A 23845-nucleotide genomic window follows, 5' to 3' on the forward strand; every position below is an offset into this window, starting at 1 on the left:
TCTTTAGCTACTCGTACTCGTGACCTTTCACATTCAAGATGAAGTTATAAATAGTATATAGGTACCTTTCTGGCGGCATCGGAGTCGTCAGTGTAACCCATGTCCCGGCCCTGCGCGGACGCGAGGCGATTCCCTTGCACCAGGTTTCCCACGATCACCGACGCAGGACCCACATCTGCACAAAAGGACCAAAAAATCAGAAAAAAAAACGAAAATCAAAACGTTTATTCTGCAAGTTGACCGCAAAGTTGCGAATATTCAGCGTTTTTATAGCGTATTTTTTTGTCATTAGTGTCTTCGCAGGTGTTATTAATAGAGGTAATGCCCAGGGTTGTTTTTTTATAAAAATTTAAGACAATACCGATGCTGAATTTAGCGTGTTTAAAATTCTTGTGACATATCTTTCCTTTGTGCTATATAAACGTGGGACGCTAATGAAGTTTGATCGCGCGGTCAAAACGCTCGAATATTCGCCCAAAAGGCACTTTTACATGCCACTTTTTTATACTGACATTCATTGCCAAGAAACTTGTCAGAAAATATTTTTTCAAAACAAAACACATTCTAATATATAAAATCCTTCGAAACGGCTTGACCGATTTTTATGTTTTTTTTGTATATATTCGGTAGGTCTGAGGACGTAATAGTTATTTGTGTCACAATGGTGTATTTACGGCGAGGGCGTACATTGAATCCAGAATGTAGCGAAGGGTTCTACAATAGAATCCTGAGCGTAGCGAGGAATTCTAAAGTAGAATCCTGAGCGTAATGAGGGATTCAAGTGTTAACGCCCAAGATGAAAATAATTTTGCCCCCGAGTGGCTCATACAACTTTTCACACAGAGCATTAAGTAACATGAATCGAACAAACAGCATAGAAAATCGCGTGGCTTTACAATTATCAACTTCAAAAAATAGCATTTGGAATAAAACACTTAGAAAAGCCTTGAACAGAAAAGTTGTACTTTGCTTCCTCTCGTCAGGGAGGAAAAGTTACCTTTCTGAAGGAGAGGTGTGAAAACTATTTTTCATACTTCCACGCGGACGGAGTCGCGGGCAACAGCTAGTTTATTAATAAAATTATTATCGTCCGACGGCAAGGCGGGCCGAGGCGGAGATAGCGGGATGACCTGCAGGCCTACTACGAAACTCGGAACTCGAAGTTCGTGTCGTGCGGTTCCTCTGACACTTATACCATTTAATACGAGAGCGAGAGGGACGGTACGAAACGAACTTCGAGTTTCGAGTTTCGTAGTAGCATTGCTGGACGCGGAACTGAGAGTGGATAGGGAGATGAGGGATTCAAAAGAAGAGGCCTTTGCCCAGCAGTGGGACACAGTTACAGGCAAAATATAATATCTTCCTAAATAGATGTGCAGCTGACAATGAGCCCACTAGACACTAGCAAAATTGTCCTCTGATGAAAACAGCCATATTAAAAAAAATAAGAAGAATAAATAACACTATGCACTACATCTCTACAGTATTCTAGCTTCTACAATACAATAAGGCACGAACCAGAATGTATCTCCCTTGGCTTCGGCAGATTCGTGACGCACGTGTGCGGGCACATCAACACGTTGGCGGGGTGGAGTGTGCCCTCAAGGAACCGCCTTTTGCATTCGCTCAGGTGGATGCCGCCCAAAGGCGTTTTCGGCAGATAGTTCGGCTGCACCAGAGCCAGGCAGTATATACCGACTTGGTGGATGGAGTCTACTGCTTGCAGAACGCGTGACATCCATTGGAATGACTGTAAGATGACCATTTGTGAGTATTGGTTAGGGTTAAGAGCGTTTATACCTGCTGAGCTGGCAATGTTGCATTTTTGTTAGTTTTTCTCGATTATTCCATAAAAATTGAATGAAAATTAAAAATGTGGTCTGATAGAACTGTTCTTAATATATAAGTTAATGTGTCAATTCCAATAATTACGCGTGATAGACTTTTATTTTCTTTAAAACCGTTTTGTTCGTTTTTAAAGAACATAAAAGTCTATCACGGATAATTGTTGGAGAGATTATTTTCTTACACCAACTGAATTTTCTCAAATTTATATGATAACTTCTAAAAATGACAAAAAATGTTAAGTAATTGTCTATCACGAATGTCATATATTCAATGATTGAAAATACTTTTTCTAATCGGTTTCGTTTGGTCGACTCATACGGAAAAATATTGTCACATCACTAGTCTTTCAGAAACGTCAAATGCTATCTCAATGCGGGTGACACTCTTTCCCGGCCCGGTTAATACCAACATGGAAATACCGACCCTGTTTTTCGTGTACACGCCCAAAGAAGCTCATGTCAGTTTCTATGCCACCCCTTCAATGCCACGAGTCGCCTATGTTTAACTTCGATTTTCGAATATCGTAGTAGCCCCTTTGATTCAATACGGTTTAGGGGCTGTTACACTATCCATTGATTAGTGTTAACTGTCGGTTAAATGTGATGCCGTCTATTCGAACAAAACAAATAGAGACGGCATCACATTTAACCGTCAGTTAACACTAATCAATGGATGGTGACCGTTACTACTGACCTCTTCCTCTCCGCAGTCAGGCCGCTGTTCAGCCACGATGCATATCCGCTCGTCCCGCAGCACTCGCACAGAGAACACGGCGATGCGGCCGCGGTAGATGAACTTCATAGGTTCCACGGCCAGAACGGTCGCTATTATATCGTCCATGTTGTGCTTGCGGCCCGTGACTGTCATGAGGCCGTCGCGGGAGCCACAGACGAACACTAGGCCTGGGATAGAAAGAGACAGTCAATAGTGTTGCCTGCATAAAAAGGTAAAATTGTGATGGCGGTTCGAGTATCACCAAAGGTGCTGGATGAAAATCAGCGCTGGAGTGTTATTCACGCTTCAGCATTACGAGTATCCTGAGCCAGTATCCAATGGAATGGATGAAAATTTTACGCTTGGAACTTTTTTATGGAATAACCTTCCTAATTAACAGAAAAAAATATCAGATTTCTAAGTAGCATCAATTAATTTTAAGAAATGAAAGAGTTTTCTTTACCACCAAATTACGATAGTCTCCGGTTGGTTACGGGTTGTTCCATAGCTCAGAACAAAAAAATAAAAAATGTGTCTTTGACTCGTTCGTTATGACAGGTAACACTCTTTACCGGTCCGGATAATACCAACATGGAAAACCGACCCTGTTTTTCATGTACACGCCCATAGAAACTGACATGAGCTTCTATGGGTGTGTACATGAAAAACAGGGTCGGTATTTCCATGTCGGTATTATCCGGGCCGGTAAACAGTGTCACCTGTCAAAACGAAAGAGTCAAAGACACACAAAGATAAAGTTTTTTGTTCTGGGCTATGGAACAATCCGTTACCGACCGGACTATCGTAATTTGTCAGTAAAGAAAACTCTTTCATTTTAAAAATCTGATATTTTTTCTGTTAATTAGAAAGGTTATTCCTATCGATAAAAAAAGATTCCAAGCGTTTCTACAAGTTTCATCCATTCCCCATTCGCAACCGCAATGAGACTCATTACTGTTGCGCGGTTGTGAATAAATGTATTTTCTTTTCGCTCGCTCGTTTATGCATTTTGTGATGTGACCAGTATTTGGTTGCACGGCGTGAGATATCAAGAAAAAAATGTTAAAGTTTTATTAAAACCCTTATGTTTGTCAGAGTTACGTTAGATAAAGTTAGATACGAACTTTAAAAAAGTATTACAAGTATTACGTGCTAAAATAAGTATCTTTTATACTGTTTTACAGCGTAGTATAAGTTAAAGTAAAAAATGTTTTAGCTTCATTTTTACTTAAACCCTTATGTTTGTCAAAGTTAGGTAAATTAGCATGAAAGACCAATGAACTAAAAGAATTTCTTTGCTCACCCGCGACCTTATGATAGCTAAGTTTATGAAAAATATGCGTGTTCATGCAGTACCTCCACCTCCACACTGTAAGAACACACACAAACTCATCTATCACCACCACCACACTACACTGCCGCGTTTCGAACTCAACCAGAGCTCACCTTCAGAGCAACACAACCAAAGCAAAGAAATTCATTGATATGGACCTCTGCAAAGTAACGCCTGATTCAATAAATCATGAAAGACTGTTAAATACTTGAATGAACCATACGTTTTAATGTCATCAGTCTCTGGATTACGGCCACTGTGATATTTGGCGTGGAGTGGAATCAAACTAAAGTGACGAATAAATACTAGGAACACAGAGCTTTAGTCGCTATTGCAGACGATATCAGTCACTAGTACCCACCGCCTGGTCCCAAGAAGCCCAGCAGCCCGCTGCGTACATAGCTCTCTTCGCCTATAGTCTCCCCGTCAGCATCGAGTGGCCTCACGCGAAACACGGTATTGGTCAGTCCGGGAAGACCCCAGTAGCCCGAGCCTGTAGCCCCGGAGAGCACACAAATTTCCCCCACTTCGTCCGTCTTGCACAGATACGCGGGACCCTCCATTTTTACAACCACGATTACACCTGGTGGAAAAGAAATACTGTTAATCAGAAGAAAGGGAAAAGGAAACCACTATCTTAGCTCTCGTCCTCTCGAGCATTAACCAGATTACGTCAAATAATTAAATTGTTTGCCCTTTATTTATTCTCTTTATTTACTAGTATCCACGTCATTTGACAAACCCATACAATATATTATTTAGCTGACCCCCTGTTTCACCAGCAATTGATTAAATTTATTTCACGGATAAATGTGATGCCGTCTCTGTTTATTTTGTTCGAATAGACGGAGACGGCATCACATTTATCAGTCAAATAAAATTAGTCAATGGATGGTGAAACAGCCCCTTAATGTTTATTAGTTCGGGTCAAACCATGCAAATATTCCTCACTTCTGATATAAGAAGCCTTATTGTCTAATACACTTGAAATCACAATAGTCTGCACTTCTTTCTGCCACACAGCACAGGGTAGAAAGAGATGGGGAATGCGACCGTGCACGTCTGTGCGTCCGATAATACGGCCTTAGATTGGCTTCTAGTCATCGAATATGTCGTCTACATAGCAATACAAATCAGTCAATACAATTTTTGTTAAAAAAATACAAGCTTTTTTTGCTGACTGTACTTTTTGTTGACGGTACTTGTATTGTCACCCAAACTACATTTGCATACCAAATTTCAAGTCGATGCCATTAACCGTTGAAGAGTTCCGTTCTGTGGAGACGATCCTGGCCGGACTACCAGGATGTCACTACTAGATTATTTTATTGTCACGCAATTTACATAGGTACTTATACCAAATTTCAAGTAAATCCAACTACTGAAAGTTGGTCGAATTTAACTTGCAAGATTTGATTACAGACAGACAACGGGACAGGTGAAACTAAATACAGTGTAGTCCATTTAGTACGACTTCGCATTTAAAACCAACCGTTTTTAGCGGCGTAAGTAGAGGCATAAGGCGTAAGTACATTCGTTCGTTTAGTACGGCGTCCGGTTAGTACGACATAATATCACCCGTCCCTTCGCCGTCGTTATAACCGGATTCTACTGTAAAATCTTGTAAAAAAACTAGTATTAAATGCACAGTACTCACACGACGGCATGACCTGCCCACAATCCTGCAGAGTGAGCGAAGTGAGCGAGTTCTCCGCGTCAACTCGCACAACCCCGTAAGACAGCCCCGCCATGGACAGCACCCCCCGCCCCGCCGCCGCGCCCCCGCGGCCTGCGCGGCGCACGCACACCGTCAGAGACTCGCTGCTACATGCGCACGGGCATATCGCGTCGCCGCGGACGCCTGTGAACAACGAATTGTAGGGTAGTTGTACGAATGAGGGCTACTGTTTTCGCGCTCACCAGTTGGCGCCACTGTAGACAAAGTAGGTATAGTGGTTAGTTATTACGGGCGTGAAAGCAAAAATTACATTTAAATCATATGTAATACCTTAAAACCGTACCATAAAAATATCGAGCATGCCATAGTGTTGCGTAGTCCCCGTTTTGTTCGGATATAAAGGAGGAGAAAGATTTCCGAAAGACAAAATTGTCTCAAAACACAGACATTCATTGCCCCGTAACGCATATTTGCCATATTTAATTTCAGGTATTGCAAAATATTCACAAGACTATTCTAATTATAAATAAACCCGCGTAGCTCAGCTAAATACAATGAGATTTGACATTTCGGAGACCTCTCGCTACACTAGCGCCTCTAGCGGCAAATTCATACGCGATAGCCTTCATTGCGGGGTTGTTTGGCCATACCATACCTCACTCACCGACGTGAGTGTAATTAAATTAGAAGAAGAAAGAGCAAACCGACAAAAGTGCAATTCTTAGGGCCTACGCTAGCTGGCACGGTTTGCACGGGGCGTGTGGACGCCTATTGAAAAATCAAGATGTGTGATTTTCTGAAATAAAAATACGATAACGATGTATCTTTATAAATCAAACATTTCATTCCTTATCTTAGTGTCATATCCTGTAGCTTTTCTTAAGGCGAAAGCTTGCCTTCGGAATCCAAAAGCTTATTGATTAGTTGACCTAAAATGTATATTTCAGAATCATATTATATTTATGGCAGTGGGAGACTATACATCTCCAATATTTTTTTTTTTAAGTTTGCGTACATAAACTTGTGAGCAAAATTTTGATTCTGAGAAACACACACACACACACAAAACCACACACCACACACACACACACACACACACATTTTTTTGCTCACATGTTTATGAACTCGGCTGTACCTGTAAGTATTCTATATACTTTTACTGAACGTAGATATAGTTAAAATGTTTAGTTTTAGTTTTGTAACTAAGGGACCCCATACATCCCTGTATTATATTTTTTCATGTACTTTTTTCTTTAATTTTATACTGTAGTTTTTAAGTATTTTATTTGTAATTATTTATTTAGTTAAAATGACTTTCCGCCAAGTTTCTTCCGGTGCATTCTTCTTGGCAATGATGGTCTTTCCGAAAGTGCTGGAACTTTTAAACGTGCGGTTTTAGCGCTCCGTCCCCTTCAAAGTAACACATGAGAAAGAGACCGCGCTGTTAGCCGCATATTGCATCCGTAGCCTTAGAAAAAGTTTCTGTGCCCACATGAATCTTCTGCAGTGAGTTTATAACGTACCCTTGCTCTGGAACACGGACAAGAACTGGTCGCAAGAGGACAGCGACCAGGGATTGGCCCCGTCGGCGACCAGTAGCATTCGCAGCGAACTCAGCGATATCTCCTTGTGGTCGCGGGTCGCCAACAGGCCCCAGTGGAGGTCGCGCGACTTCACGATCGCGACCGACGCTCTGGTGGAAAATAAACACTGATATTATCAATTCAATTCCAATTGAGGAAAAGGTGGCTCCAACTTTTTGCTGATGCTAATACTGATGCTGCTTGACAGGTCGAGTAAGTAAGACACAGAATCGGACTTTTCATGGATATTTAAATCTGTCATGGTGACTAGGTATATCGACTGTCGCTAGATACCGACAGTAAAAAATACAAAATTAAAAAAAACGGCAAAAAAAATCACGTTATTATTATTTTAATATTTATTTTATTCCGTCTTTAGTACTCGTATTTGTTGCGGCCACAGTTATACATAATCTGTGAAAATTACTACTATCTAACTATCACGGTTCAAGAGATACAGCCAGGTGACAGACGGACGGACGGACGGACAGCGAAGTCTTAGTAATAGGGTTTCCGTTTTTACCCTTTGGTTACGGAACCCTAAAAAGAAGTAAACGCGAACAACAGCAGCGCCCGACTTGGCGCTAAAGAGTGATCTTTTTCGGATAAGTTTTAGGTAGAAGCAATTTGAAATCGATATGGTACACGAAATTGTCTTTCTAAAATCAACCCCTAAAGGGGTGATAGAAGGGACCACAAGGAATACTACAGTTCAGCGTTTCGATTTTGTTTTTAAGTTACTTGCGTTCATTGTTTTTTGAGAATCAACCACCAAAGGCGTAAAATATCGTAGATAAGGACAAGATAATTTTCAATGAGGGTTTCTAGACTGGCGAAATATCGCTAGATGGCGTTAGTATCGTGAGATCCGTTTGACGTTATATTATAGTTAATTAACCAATCACAAACGAGACACAAATGTCAACCAGTCATAGAAACCCTTATTATTTTCATGGTAGGGCCACACACATCGCGATAAAAAATATTGCGATAAAACTTCGTCTTCGGCCTACGGCATTGTGCATGGCCACATTGCAAACAAAGAAATAACGATCGATAAAGAAATCGATCGATAATCCTTTGATGTGTGCGAGTTTACCGACAGTGGGGCGAAGTGTCTGCGGTTTCGCCCGAAGTGCCGAAGTATTCGTAGTATAAGCGAATGTTTGCGATATCGTGATGTGTGTTGGCCCTAGCATTACGTGGATGATATCGCGGGCAACAGCTAGAAGTCTATAAATGAATCCAACTGACCTGTACTTGGTGATCATGTGCATCCAGGAGGCAGGGCTAACTTTCATCAGCGCATACGGGATGAATATGACATGCATGCCGTTAAGCACGCTGGCTAGCACAGCGTGCCATAGCCCCGTTTCCCGCTTAAAGTCCAGCACGCACACCATGTGCTCCCCCTCTGTGTAATTACAAGCCACTGATAGCATCCGGCAGTGGGCTAGCATCGACGACCTGGAAATATTGTCTTGTTGTAGCAACAGTCTGGACAGCTGAGTGGAATGCCCTGCCAACGTCTGTCTTTCTTGCCGGTCTAAACTGCCCTTAGGGTTTCGCCGGTGGCAAGCCGGTCCCTAATCTCTCACTGTTGTAGTGAACAAGATTATAGTTAATAGGACATTGTAATTGTAGATAAGATATTGCTATAGTTGTTTAGGTATTAAATTGTTATGTTAATTAATAAAGAACCCCGTGTTGGTGTTGCTCCCCAATACATCATAGAATAAGTATAGTTAGCTAGGATAGGTGGGAATCCCACCCACGTAAGAAAGAAAGATATGAAGGATAAAAGAAAGAACAGTATGCTGAATGAAAGTACGAGAGGTAGCAAAAGCGAGAACTGGTATGCAATAGACTTAGTAAACATAGGCTCTGATCATGTCAGAGGTAGAAGTATAAAAAAAAAACTGCCCTTAGATTATACTCGAGTCCAGCGGGGTTACTACGAAATTCAAAAATCGAAGTTCGTGTCGTTCGCTCCCTCTGACACATACTATTTATAAGAGAGTACGATACGAATAACGATTTTCGGAGTAGGCCCTCTGAATTAGGCGAACCAACTTGAGAGTTCATTACACACAAATGTTGCCACGGTCACACCAGTGCTGCAATATCGATATAAAAAAAAACTTAATATCGATGTTAGAAAAAAAACTCAATATGAAATAATAATAAAAGAAATCTTTTCCAATCTGGCCGTCTTCAAATCTAGGGGATGGGCATGTATTAGGTAAGCATGCTCCGTCTTTGCTTACCAGCAGGCGTGATTGTGGTCAAACGTCTCATATTTGTGAATAAAAAAAAGTTCACAGCGATACGAAGGTAGGTACGAAAAATCATTGTTTTTACCGGTTCGAAGGGCATCTTGTATCATCAGCCAAATATGTGGTCTACTACCCTAAAGTTGATAATCGTTTGCATGCCATAAATCAATACCTAATGCCAATAGACGTGTCTGTCAACTTGAAAGTTCGACTTTAGCGACAAATTCATTTCATAGGAACTTGTTTAAAAACTGATAGACCCGCATGATGGTACAAAAACAGGTAGGTACACAAGAGATTTTACCCGAGACGTTTTAGGATTCTTATTTTTGAGCGTTCTTGATTTGTAGCAAGCTTTTGAAAACAAACCAACTCCAATACAACATCGCATCGTGGTAATAAATACAAAATAATGAACAATAACTAAAGTTACATAATTAAATTGGGCGACATCTATTAACAGATCGCTGCACTAATACGCCAAGCGGCGAGCTATGCGGCTGCATAACCCCGCAGTGCATTGTTTTCCCAGATGGCGCTAGTGGCGCTGCAGAAAGTTTTCGCCGCATGCAAAGTTTAGTTTACGACGAGTAACAACGTAATAAAGCGCTGCCGTATGAACGGGCTAAGTTTTAGTTAGCAAAATCGTTTGTTAGTACAAGTTAACGCGTGCATTGTACCCGTCTCGGAATTATTTGCACCGACGTAGTTAGGTAGGTACATACTAAAGTGAATTTAATAATGTAACCATAAAGCTCCATTTCCACCAATAATGTGCGAGGAATGTGTTTTTCATTAACCAATATATAGATAGATAGATAAAAACGTTTATCTGGTACAGCAAACACACACAATCAAGCTTACAATTAGATACAGGTATACAAAACATCAGTCCAGACTTAAAAGTAAACATTTCATATTGTTTGTGTGCGCTGCAGTAGTGGAAAATGGCCATGGCTCAGTGGGCAACTGCTTGGAGGAGCAAAACAATGATTTCACGCCACAACCCAGAGGACTGGGAACAAATGTTTCTTACTGCTCCAATAATATATATATATATATATATATATATATATATATATATATATATATATATATATGTGTGAAAAATCTTGAAGTCTTTTTATTGAAAAAAGTATATATATATATATATATATATATATATTATATATATAAAAAGACTTCAAGATTTTTTACCCTTTTTCTAATGCTAAAAAAACGAAGTATAGTCATATCCACTTACCGTGTAACTATAACCCCCATGGCAGACCCATCCACCGCCGACGTGTGTTCGATGTGGGCGGGGCTGTCGTCCGCGGGGCGCGGGGGAGGGATCCAGTCGCGCGGGGGGCGGGGGAGCTTCTCAGTCGACACCCAGAGCAGAGCCGGCCAGCCCCGGAAGGCGACCACGTCGCCCGATGAGGTCTTCGGGAGCCCTGCAGGAGGAAACTGTTAAGAGCTGGCTGCGTAAAGCCGAGTTTAGACTTGCAAGAAAAATTGTGCAAGTTGCATTACATTGCAAGGCCGTAAAGCAGGTATGGGGAAACTTTATCCTACGCGTGCATTGCATTGTTGCATTTTAGGATTGCAGTTTCCGCAACCCTGCCGTAAAGCCAACCAGTGCAAATTGCACGATTTTTCTTGCAAGTCTAAACTCGGCTTAAGGATAAAGATTAGTCACTATTTAAAACGGACCCCTGGAGAAACTTTCAGTTTTAGTAAGAGAGAGAGGTTGGTATAAAACCGTCCGATTGCGAGTCGGACTGTATCCATAATTATTAGCAGAGCTAGCATATTTTATTTGTATTTTGCTAGACGAGCATATCCATAATTTACTATTCTTAAAAAAATCCTCTAAGAAAACATGTCTGTTTAAGCACAGTGGGAAGCTATGCAAGTTGTCGCAAGGTTTACTTTAGATAGTTATTATCTAAAATAAACTTGCGACAACTTGCATAGCTTCCACATACATGTTTTCTTAGAGGATTTTTTGAGAAGTTATGGATATGCTCGTCTAGCAATAGTTACTGCCATAGACAGACAGACATAAAAACTTAGATTTTCAGTGTTTTCGGTTGTGCTATAAGAGCTACCTTCATACCAAATTTCAAGCTTCTAGGATAACTAAGAGCACACTATAGTACATTGTGCATTAAAGGCCGTAAAAATGGTATTACTAACGAGAGTCTATTAGTAGTAGCCCGACGTCAATGATTTTCATTACATTGCGAGGAAAAAAATGCAAAAAATAAAATTACTTATTTTGTGTCTAAACACTTCATAGCTCGGCAAGAGAAAGACTAAGAAAACAATGGCTACCATATTTACGGGTAGGTACTCCGAACTTTGTATTTTGCCGTCTCGCTGACGCTAATATTTTAATACGAGAGTGAGAGGGACGGTACGATACGAACTTCGATTTACTAATTTCGTAGTAGCCCCCCCTGACGCGGACTTTCTATCATAAAAAATAAATTGCCTGCTTAGAAGTTTGCAGCCGAATAGCGGCTAGTTTAACATGGGCGAGAACGGAAGTAATATACAAAACACTTCCTTTATTCGTGTAATAGTCCGTTATATGTATAGAAAATAAATTAATCGTAAACATGGTATTAAATTGGCTGAGGAAATGATTTAACAATACGACTTATAGATTATTATGAATTATGTGTATCGGGAGCGAAAGGTTTCAAACTCGTCAGCGCTATTCTTTTTTCTTTTTTTTTTATTCGACTGGATGGCAAACGAGCAAGTGGGTCTCCTGATGGTAAGAGATCACCACCGCCCATAAACATCTGCAACACCAGGGGTATTGCAGATGCGTTGCCAACCTAGACGCCTAAGATGGGATACCTCAAGTGCCAGTAATTTCACCGGCAGTCTTACTCTCCACGCCGAAACACAACAGTGCAAGCACTGCTGCTTCACAGCAGGATTAGCGAGCAAGATGGTGGTAGCAATCCGGGCGGACCTTGCACAAGGTCCTACCACCTGCAACTTGCTCGTTTTCCATCCAGTGGAATAAAAAAAAAATAGATATTTTTGCACGCTCCGGTTAGGCAGACATTTGTATGAATAATAAGAATGTTTGTTCTCGGGTCTTGGATGTTTAATATGTATTTAAGTATGTATATATCTGTATAAGTATATATGTTTATCCGTTACTTAGTATAGTTATATAGTACAGTCGAGTTCGTAAACTTGTGAGCTAAAATTTTATCAAAAATATCTGAACACGACTCTATTGTTAACGACGTAGAAGAGTGTTCAGATATTTTCGATCAAATTTTTGCTCACAAGTTTATGAACTCGGCTGTACTTAGTTTGGGACTAGGTCAATCGGTGTCAAGTGTCCCATGATATTTATTTACATTTATGTACAGAACCCTCAGTGCGTGAGCTTGACTCGCTCTTTACCAGTTTTTTTTTTTCAGTTCTCGTACAATTCTTTTCTTATCCAAAGTGAGTTGCGTGGTGATTGCATGTCAAAAACGCTGATCATAGATAAAAATCAATATCGGCAAAGCGATTATTATTTGAAATCGATTAACATCTCGTGTATCAAGAAAAAACAAGTTACAACAAGTCAACTGCACCTACACCAAGAGTCAATTTTATGCTACAAACAATCCAATCCAACTTACCTTTAAGACAATTATCCGACGTCAGAGCGTACTGTATCCCACAGGATCCTAGAAGGAACCCAACTTGCTGCAGCCCGGCATCCCTCCTCGTAAGAGGCACCTCTATGGGCACCGGGACCACTCCAGCTTGGAGGCACCCGTAGAACGCACACATAAAGTTTATGGGGTCGTTGTTGGGGTACACTAGAGCTACTCTGTCTCCTGGCTTGATGGACACGTCGCCGGTCAGTGGACCCCCACTGCTGCTCTTGGAGGTGAATGATTTGTTCAGTAAAGCGTAGGCAATCTTCAGCGAACGGCTTAGAAGTTTACCTGGAAAGAATATTGAGTTATAACTTCTACAACATCAGGGATTTACTCGTATTACCAGAATTTCCTTGACTTTCAGTCGTATTGCAGTGTTGTGGTTAAAATAGTACCTAATTATAAAAGAAAAGCGTATGACGTAATAGAACACAGTACGCAAGTGATTGCTAATTTCACCGCATCTGTTACGCTAGCGATGGATCAGTGGTATGTGATACGACTGGGAATCCGACGTGTAAGCATTATTACTACGGCGAAGGGGTAAGTTTAGATATGTAAGCTAAATCTAAATTAAGATTAGCGTAAAATTTATTATCATTTGTTGTAGCCTATGGAAATGCCCTTCGGATGTTGAATTGTAGAAATTAAGCTAGCCGGCGGCAAATCGTCATTATAATCAAAGGATTGGAAGGATCCGGGTCTACGTACTAAACCCTCCTGGCGTTAAACATTAATTTGGCTTGTTCTTCTTCTTCTTCTCTTTTAAAATATGGCTTTTCTGTCCTAATTAATAGGACAATTTCGCCAGTGTCGAGGTAAACTCTCTTTGAGAGGCACGTTGTACGGTGATTGTAGTTTTTGCAACTTGATAGTAAAGTTCCAGAAACCTCGTGGAGACAACTTGCGCATTAAAAAATGTTAGACACGAGAGCAATATAGAATTTTGTGATCACTGTTCACTGTTAAGGTTAATCGCCGCATAAAACACTATCAAAATTATACTTCAACTAGCCAAAGAAACAGAAATAGCAAAATTAGATATTGTCTACATCCGCCATGTTCGAATGCTACAAATCGAATCCCTAGTTTGGCTTTAAGTTAATCTTAATTAAAATTTAAGTACCAAATCGTGTTGTTAGTTCATTGGGAATAGTTTAAATTAATATACTTGCAAACCGTTTACATTAAGTAGCCTTAACATGAACAGCAGTGGCTGTGGTCACGAGTAGACTGAAGTGTAGGGTATCACGTTTGCTCAGCAGCGTGGATCCTTCATTAGCGTGATAAGTCCCGGGTGTTGTAGTTGGTATGAGCGAAAATAAACATATTTTAAAATATTGAGTTAGTCAAAAACTGCTATAAGGCCATTTTTCCAAGTGAGCGGCAAAGCAACGCGGTGGTAAAGTTGAAATTCGAAAAGAGCACAAGAAAATCTATAAAATGGCCCATGTAGTACCCAATATATTTTCTTCTAAGTATGTTAATAAAGGCATTCTATTCTATTGTATAAGTAGTACTCAAATCCGCCGCCTTCATAAAAAAGTGATAGATAATCTTACCATAAGTGAGCGAGTTACTGAGCTTCCCGTTAGGGTCCAGAACAGTCCCAACATTGGCTTTGAACGACGCTGTGCCGTATCTCTGCAGCGCTGCCTCGAGATTCCGCGGCAAGCCAGCGGGGACCACCAGCTGCTCGCCCACTGCTGGGGTCATGGTCCCACCCTCGGGTTTAGGCGCGTTCGGGTCTTTGGGGTTAGCAGCTATCTCTAGTTCTATGTCGTCGTCTTCGTAGAACTCTGGTAAGGGCCGGCGCTTAGGCCTCTTTAAAGTGTTGAGCAACTGCTGGATTTTTGCCGACACCTAAACACAAATGAATGCTGGCTTGATTCACTCATTTTTATGTCACTACCAGATTATTTTATTGTCACGCAAATTACATAAGTATGCCAAATTTCAAGACAATCCGACTACAGTTTGATTAATTGGAGTTAACACTTGACAGATGGGCGTGCCTTCAGTCAATTTTCAACTTTGACGTCATAAAAATAAAGCCATTTTTAGTATATCGCTAGCCACGTCTACAGATTATGTAGAAACTATTTTATTTGTATGACCTCAAAGTTGAAAATTGACTGAAGGCACGCCCATCTGTCAAGTGTTAACTCCAAGTAATCGTACTGTACTAGAAGTGGGTCAAACTTAACTTGCAAGATTTGACTCGCACATACATAGATACATACTTAGTTACAAGATACATTGCAAGTTAAATAAAAGCTTTTAAATAAAATACCTACATTTCAGTTTTGCGCGTTCACACCCCTAGCACAAAAGCGATTTTAAAAAAGCGAAGCGGCCCTCTGCCGCGAGTGTTGGTGAATGCTAAAGCATTAACAACAATGTTGCCAGCCTACCTTCCACCGTCCAGTGCCTGTCCCGGTGTCCTCCGACTGGTAACACTGCACGCGGTCAGCCACCAGCGCGCCGCCGCGCCGCGCACCTGCCGATGTGTGGGTCACGTCGGGTTGAATATCTGTGACAACACGTCAGCTAAGTATACAGGGTGTGACCATCAGACTTTAAATTGCAATGTTCGCATAATAGGGCATATTAGGCAAAGCTCTGCACGGGGGCGACACTAGCGCAAACCTCCATGATAACGTCAGAGGGCCTACTCCGAAATTCGTGTCGTTCCGTCCCTCTGACACTTATTCTGTTTAATACGAGAGAGGGACGGTACGATACGAACTTCGATTTTCGTATTTCGGAGTAGGCCCTCAGTTCTCTTTATAATTTGTCGCCATGACAGACCATGAACAAAGATTATTAGTACCCTTAGTTAGTACCCATAGAAATCATGATATATTTATTAGTAACAAAATAACATGATATTTTACATCGATAGTAAACGACTCAAAATGAATTCTACATATTTTATGAAACCATATTACACGACCGAAAATCGACTCACAACTCTAAAAATTACGCTCATCTGGTTTGTCTCTACCCACAAATGTTATGCTGGCACTTCACTTGGTATATTCACCGAAATATTTGCGTGTACAAAAGAGATGTACTATTTCATTTCTAGCATGAGCGATAGAGATGTCAACAGCGCAACGCGAATATACATACACAACGCCAACTGAAGTGCCACCATTTGGTTTTCACGAAGCAAATTCCCGAGTTACTCACACGCAGGCAAATGCGTCATCTCCGAGAGATCGATCTCAGTCCGGTCCCGCGCATGCTTCTTTTCCCGCTCCCGCTCCCGCTCGCGCTCCCGCTCGCGATGGGGCGGCTGCGGCAGCGGGTGCGGGTGCGAGCGGGGGTGCGGGGCGGCCGGCCGGCGCGCGGGGGAGAGTTCAGCTCCGGGGGAGGGGGGAGGTCCGCGTCGCCCGCGCACGAGTCCTCGTCTGAACTTGATGCTGGAGTGAAAAAGTGTTTGTAACATTTCTACTAACTACGTATAGTTTACATGATTACAGAAAGGCAAAGCTCAAAGGTCTCATTTCGGGAATGGCACATGAGAGATGAAAACTAGTTTAGAAATTCCTAAGGATAACGAACCTAAAGAAAATAAACAATAACATGACGACTAAGGAATTTCTTTATCAGCCTAAGGTTTAAATAATCATTTTGGTACGACTTAAAACATCAGCTAAATTTTCATTTAGCGCAATGTAACAATTCAACTTCTTGTTTTTCAGGGTTCCGTATGGTTTAGATGAAAGGCTGCCTGTTTATAGCTCCTAAGAAGTACACCAATAGAGATCTACATCATCCATCCCTATTGAATCAACTTAGTATAGGTACCAGGAGAACAGAAAGATCGAATTATTTACTTACAGAGGTCATGTCTCTCTCGGTCTGGACTCTTGGCCATCATGGAGGTCCTTTTCGACGGCATCGGCAGCGAGGGCTTTGGTCGGTTCTGCATCTCCGCCAGCGCCTGCTGCACCGCCTCTTGTCTCACCTCTGCAACAGTTATGGTGCCCTAGTACCTTCGAGTCTTATGAATGTCGCGTCAGATCGTTCCAAAGAGTTTGTACAGTCAAACAAACTGATTCATGTACCAGAGTGGAACCTTTTCATAATCAAATTCACTATGATTTCCTTGACAAAAGTATGGGATGTCAGCATGACATTAGTAGCAGAAAGCTTCCACCCTGGTACACACAAGAGTCAGTTTGATCGACTATACAAGGGAAGAGAGGGTTAAAGTCGAAACAGAGTAACATCAGTTTGATCTGTACCACTACCATGAGTTTACAGTGACCGTACTCGATAGCGACGGCGTAAATTATTTGTATGGAGAACTGTACAGCGACTCTACAAATAATTTACGCCGTCGCTATCGAGTACGGTCACAGTAAACTCATGGTAGTAGTACTGCTCTAAGTTACAGATTTTGATGTCTGGATGACTAATGATGATTTTCCACCGGCGAGGCGAGACGAGACGAGGCGAGACGAGAATTGAAATTTGTATGCAATCTCGCGCGCCCGCCGCGAGCCGCCGCGGGTGCTGCCATACAAATTTCAATTCTCGTCTCGCCTCGTCTCGTCTCGCCTCGCCGGTGGAAAATCACCTTTAGGGTAGCGAAGAAGTGAAATCCCTCAAGGGGATGAAAGGTTGCTTGAAAAAATATACAGAAAAGTTGCTGCGCCGTAAAAATGTCTAATGATGTAAATGACCTTCTACTGAGAAGCCCCGGATGCTCTCCGCTAAATGCGGCCCTGCTAATTTAGCTTGAATAAGCGATTCAAAGATGATTTGATTAGTTGACAGACAATTTTTAAATACATTCTTACGAATTATACAAAAAAAAAATACAATCGTACCCAATCTATCTAGAATAAAACTATTAAAACCTCATTAACATAAAACACACATGCTTTGCTTCATTCGCGCATGACACATAAAATACACACATGCAGTAAGTTAATCAAAAAGTTTCGAAGTGACAAAACCTATAGCGCAGTACAAACAAGCGAAAAACGAAGGTGTCGAAATGAAAAGTTTATTAGATCATTCGTTAACTTACTCGATGACATGCGGATAGTTACAAAACAAATCAGTAGAAGGATTTAAATATTGTCACCACAATAACTTAGACCGACGTTGAACACATGTTTAATGCGAGTCAGTTTACAGAAACTGTAAACTAAGGCATGGATGTGTAAGACGTGTTGAAGTTTTTGTGTGATACGATTAAATAATGTAGATTTATGTTAACTTAAGTTTATCTTCCACTGCCTTATCTGCAATGGCTACGAAAGTATTAAATACTAGCTTATGCCCGCGACTACGTCTGCGCGGATCTAGGTTATCGCGCGGTGGCGCCCTCTACCGGAATAAAAGGTATCCTATGTTGATCCTTGGGGTTCAAACTACCTAAATACCAAATTTCATCAAAATCGGTTCAGTGGTTTCGACGTGAAAGGGTAACAGACAGACAGACAGACAGACAGACAGACAGAGTTACTTTCGCATTTATAATATTAGTAGGGAAGTAGGGATTTTAAATCAGGTGTAGTAAAGTAACCCCTTTTAAATTCCCTCCAAATGGAGAATGGTAAAAAAAGTTGTATGTAAAAATCGGCACTTCCTTTAAAGTTTTTGGTTAATAAAAGGCGTCATATATAGGCGCTGCAGGCGTTTAACGCTTCAGCATAATGCTGAGTCAGCGACCGTTTCACTTTCGCGGGGACACACATCATTGTGTATATTGTATTAAATATTTTCATGTGTTTTTCTGTAATTTTTATTTTTTATTTTATTTGTGTTAATTTTGCTGTATATGTGTGTCTTCTGTGTAAGTGAATAAATGTCTTCTTTCTTTCTTTCTTTCTTTTCTTTCTTTCATATTTATATTTATAACACTGCAATGCGGCCCAACTTTCAGCGTGTATTATACGAAATATGCATTATACGACAACACAGCGAGAAATAGTGTCAAATTAATAATAGCGCTGTCGTTGGTTAGTCATGGTAGTGGCTTGGTATGGTACAAGTATAAAGAGTATCGCTTGGTATCGCTAAAGAACGCAAGTCCGACGCTGCTGGTCCGGCTGGGCTGCTGGGCTGGGTGCATAAAGTTGTGTATACATATTTTTGTGGCCGTGTCGATAGGTAATCTTTGCATGCACTTGACTGTACCCAAATAGTAGAGCTATCAAAACACGCAATAAATATTTATTTTTCAGTAATGTACACTATTGTTAGAAAGTTCGTATGAAAGAAAATGTTTTAAAAATTGTATGTAAGAAAAAAAATCTGATTGAAAAACTATTCAAAAAAGTGAATGGGTGAGTTTGATTGCTTGAATATTTGTTCCTAGCTTTTCGGCGAAAATATTTAAGTATTCCAAATGATAAACTATTCAGGCTATATTTCAGGGCTATCTTTTAGAACGAGAAGATAAAGAGGGACGATACGATACGAACTTCGATTTCCGAATTTTTTAATAGCCTCAGTCTCTCATGACTTGGACACGATCAGCGCACGCGCCGCGTATACAAAGCACGAGCCGTTCAGGTTTTTGCTACTCCTGTTTTTGTATTCAAACAATCACATAAAACATGGAGTAACATGGTAGTTATTTATAAAAGCTTTAATTTAACTTGCAATGTATGTTTAATTATTTATGTATCTATGTATGTGCAGGTCACATCTTTCAAGTTAAATTAGACCCACTTCTAGTAGTCGAATTGTCTTGAAATTTAATATAGAAAATGTAATAGAGAAAATATTTTATTTACAATGTATCGCGTATTGACGGTTGTGAATTCAAACAGAAGACAAAAGTAGGTATGGTAGATCTCTTATGCGGCTGTGCGTCAGGTGGCGCGGCTGTAGTTTCTACATGTGGTATAACCTCAAAATAAAAAAATATCACGGGACAATTCACACCAATTGACCTAGTCCCAAAGAAAGCTTAGCAAAGCTTGTGTTATGGGTACTAAGCAACGGATAAATATAATTATATAGATAGATACATACTTAAATACATAGTAAACACCCAAGACCCGAGAACAAACATTTGTATTTTCATACAAATATCTGTCCCGACACGGGAATCGAACCCGGGACCTCAAGCTTCGTAGTCAGGTTCTCTAACCACTAGGCCATCTGGTCGTCACAATGGCACAGTCAGATGTAGAATTTAAGTCACGTAATAAATTGCACCTTAAAAGAAAAACGCAACGTCGTTTTTCCCATACGTCTCAAGTAGATTGAACCTTGACTTCATGTTAGGGTAACCATCAGTTTGGATTCGGCCGGACATGAATTCTTGCCTTCTTTAATTCCCGGGGGCCGTATTGTCTAACGCACGGACACGTGCTATGGCATTCATTATTTCTTTCTATCTAACGGTAAAAGATGGTGACAGAAAGAGATGGTGAAAGCAATGGCAAGAGCCTGCGCAAGGCATCAAGTTAAGACATGCAATAAAAATTGTGCAAGTTGCAATACATAGCCGCGCTCGATTGACTACTTCACACTCGTTTGCTTTACGGCCTCGCAATATAATGGAATTTGCACGTTTTTTCTTACAGGGGGGCTACTACAAAATTCTAAAATAGAAGTTCGTATCGTACCTTCTATTACCTCTGGTATTGAATAACATAAGTGTCAGAGGGATGGCAAGAGACGAAGTTCGAATTTCGCACTTCGTAGTATAGGTCCAGATCTTAACTGGGATTAAGGACTGTTGATGATGGTCATTATAGTGATAAATTGCGTGCAAAACTTGAAAAAAAACTTTTTTTTATAAAACATGAGTGTATTTAATAGGACCTTCACTCATTGCGCTTAAAAGTTTTTAGTTACTTATAACAAAAACACACGCAGAACATATATAATTTTTGGAATAAAAATGAGGACATTATTGTCCTGATTTTTCAATTACGCAATGGCAACCCTACTGGTGTTGTGATGTGTCTTTTTCTGAGTAGCAAGACAGTAAGGCAAGAAGATGACGTCACAATGCAGCCCGCCTTTTGTTAATGGAAGAGCCGAGCCCGGGGCAACGGTTACATTACGTACCTATGCCTTGCAAATCTCAACTGATAAGGAATGCAAATGGAATAAGAGTCTTTGAATATCACTACTGCAGGGCTACTCCGAAACTCGAAGTTCGTATCGTGCCGTCCCTCTCGCTCTCGTATAAAATAGTATAAGTGTCAGAGGGACGGCAGGACACGAACTTCGAGTTTCGAGTTTCGTAGTAGCCCTGCTGGTAAACCGGGCAAGAGTGAGTTTGACTCGCGAATAATATTTAAATAAGCTGTCTGAGTGGCAGTTCTGCGCGTAAATTTGTTGGTATTTGAGTTTAAAAATAAGTTGGATGATTCTTCATACTCGTGGTTTGACATGCGACACTAAATAATAAAGTTCCATATTGATGGATATGAAAATGTCACTCATTTAATACAATAATTGATTGTCAGTTCGGGTGCCGTCGTATTCCGATTGAGCTCCGACTTCTCCCTAATGGGAATTCTTGCACTATATAATAATAATAAATGAATAAATATCATGGGACACTTTACACCAATTGACCTAGTCCCATACTAAGCAAAGCTTGTACTATGGACACTAGGCAACATAAACATACTTAAATAGATAAACACATACTTAAATACATATTATCATTCGTATTTTTCATACAAATATCTGCCCCGACCGGGGATCGAACCCGAGACCTCAAGCTTCGTAATCAAGTTCTCTTACCACTGGGCTAACCAGTAACTGTATCGGGCAAGTGCTATGTAGTTCGACTGGACTTATTTCAACTTTTACCTTTAACGTTTCAAAGGCAACACAAGAGACAATGTATCGCATGTCTTTTGTTTGCTATGATCCCTATTTATTTACCTTTTACTATATAAAGTGGACGGTCACAAAAGGACGAAATGGAAATAACCTTTTGTCCGCTGTCTCCACCGAGTGACGATGGAGGGGTTGAATACTGTAGCAGATGTCATTAGCTAGCCAGTTGTGTCGACTAGAAACTTGTTTTATTTGAAGAGGATTTTAGCGAGTTCAAATAGTCAACGAAGTAGTAGCGGACTACAAAGATACAACTAATTAAAAAGTATCTGTAGATAATAGTATTATCAAAAAGAAAAAGGTTTTTATGTTTCAAGTTGAACCAAAAATTGGTTAATATCGGATTGGGTTGCCATGTGTAAAAATGAAATGTACTGATAAAAATCCTGACATCTTCCTAAAAGGCCTACCAATCTGATTAATAATTAAAATCAAATAACAAAAGTAGGTTATATATAACTAGAGTTTTTAGTTATTTACCTATCCTATTTTAAATTGTTTTAAAAGAAATAAAATTATTGGTTTTGTTGATTTCTTACTTACCTACCACATTTATTATTTCGTTCATTAAAACTGTATAAACTTAGTAATAAATTTATCATCCATGAAAACACATAAGTTTTTTTTTTAATATATTGAGGTCATTTCTAAAATCCTGACGCTTGCCAAGTCTGACCACAATCCTGGCAAAGGGTGAAATATCCTGACATGTCGGGACAAATCCTGACGTATAGCAACCCTAATTTCGGATAACCTGTACCCTTAGTGTAAGTTTTCGGTTAAAAAATACGTCTCTATCGCGTTCGCGTTAAAATCTCAATTTATATGGAAACACGAACAGCGCCTCTAGCGGAACGTTTGCGATGTTCGTGTTTCCATACAAACGCGAACGCGATCGAGACGTGTTTTGTAACCGAAAACTTACACTAAGGGCACTGATCTAACGAACGGCGAGGTCAATAGTGTAGTTAGAGGTGAGTTAGAGATTATGTCTAGACGGTAACCGTGCACCTTCTTAGGAGTACTTAGTTGATTTAATTATTCTTCTTAGTCTGGTGTCCTTTTTTCTACGACAGTCAAAGATGCTCCTAGAATAAGCACCCCACTCTTGCTTGCATTTCATTATGTTTAGAAAGAAAGAAAGAAAGAAAAGTTTATTTTGGCTCCAAAAAGTACCACCTAAAACTAAGACTAGAACCAGCACTAAAACTATGTTACTAGGTGACACGGCAGGATACCAAAAAGGGGCTCCACTCAGCATGTGTTGCCGCACATTATGTGCAGTAACGCTGGTTTTCTGTGGAGCCCAAACGTTAAATAAACATGTATGCATGAGCCAGTTCCTTTGCCCCAGTCAGACGGAGAAAAAAAAAATAAAAAAAAAAAAAAAAAAAAAAATTAAAACCATAGACAAAGGGAGAAGTGACGTGGTGTAAAAGATAATAATACTTATACTGCTGTCGTGGCAATAAATAGTAATTTTTAAACATTTTCTTTTGCGATGCGATGCCTCCGACAAAAGGAACTACACTGTTTAAGGCTCACATTGTTTAATGTATGTGTCATTCCTTCCGTGAAAAATTATCGAACTGATGGTGTACACCGCATTTAATTCCATAGCTTAGTTTAAAACAAGAGTACAAACGGATGGAAGTCACTTTATTCTATAAATATCTGGGTGACCGAACTCTGCTCGGGCTAAAACTCGGTACCTAGCTTTTTCCCAGAGATAAGACCAAGCTAGATCGATTTTTCATCCCCGTAAACCCCTACATAACATACCAAATTTCATCGAAATCGTGGGAGCAGTTTCCGAGATCCCCGAAATATATATACAAGAATTGCTCGTTTAAAGGTATTAGATATGTAAATAAGAAAACGATAATGTCACAGACACAGGTCACAGA

General features: G+C 40.3%; 1 protein-coding gene across 1 annotated transcript in view; it reads right to left on the reverse strand.

The window, feature by feature from the left end:
• DIP2 (disco-interacting protein 2) overlaps positions 1-23845 on the reverse strand; it is a 97697-nt gene that overhangs the window by 7053 nt on the left and 66799 nt on the right. Inside the window, 14 exon segments of the mRNA XM_074100157.1 lie at positions 66-175; positions 1519-1750; positions 2542-2750; positions 4257-4478; positions 5553-5756; positions 7097-7266; positions 8411-8623; positions 10676-10868; positions 13077-13388; positions 14663-14963; positions 15515-15633; positions 16296-16454; positions 16457-16528; positions 16950-17078. Coding sequence (XP_073956258.1) covers positions 66-175; positions 1519-1750; positions 2542-2750; positions 4257-4478; positions 5553-5756; positions 7097-7266; positions 8411-8623; positions 10676-10868; positions 13077-13388; positions 14663-14963; positions 15515-15633; positions 16296-16454; positions 16457-16528; positions 16950-17078 — 2645 coding nt within the window.

This window comes from Choristoneura fumiferana, chromosome Z (assembly GCF_025370935.1).
Source record: "Choristoneura fumiferana chromosome Z, NRCan_CFum_1, whole genome shotgun sequence".
NCBI lineage: Eukaryota > Metazoa > Arthropoda > Insecta > Lepidoptera > Tortricidae > Choristoneura > Choristoneura fumiferana.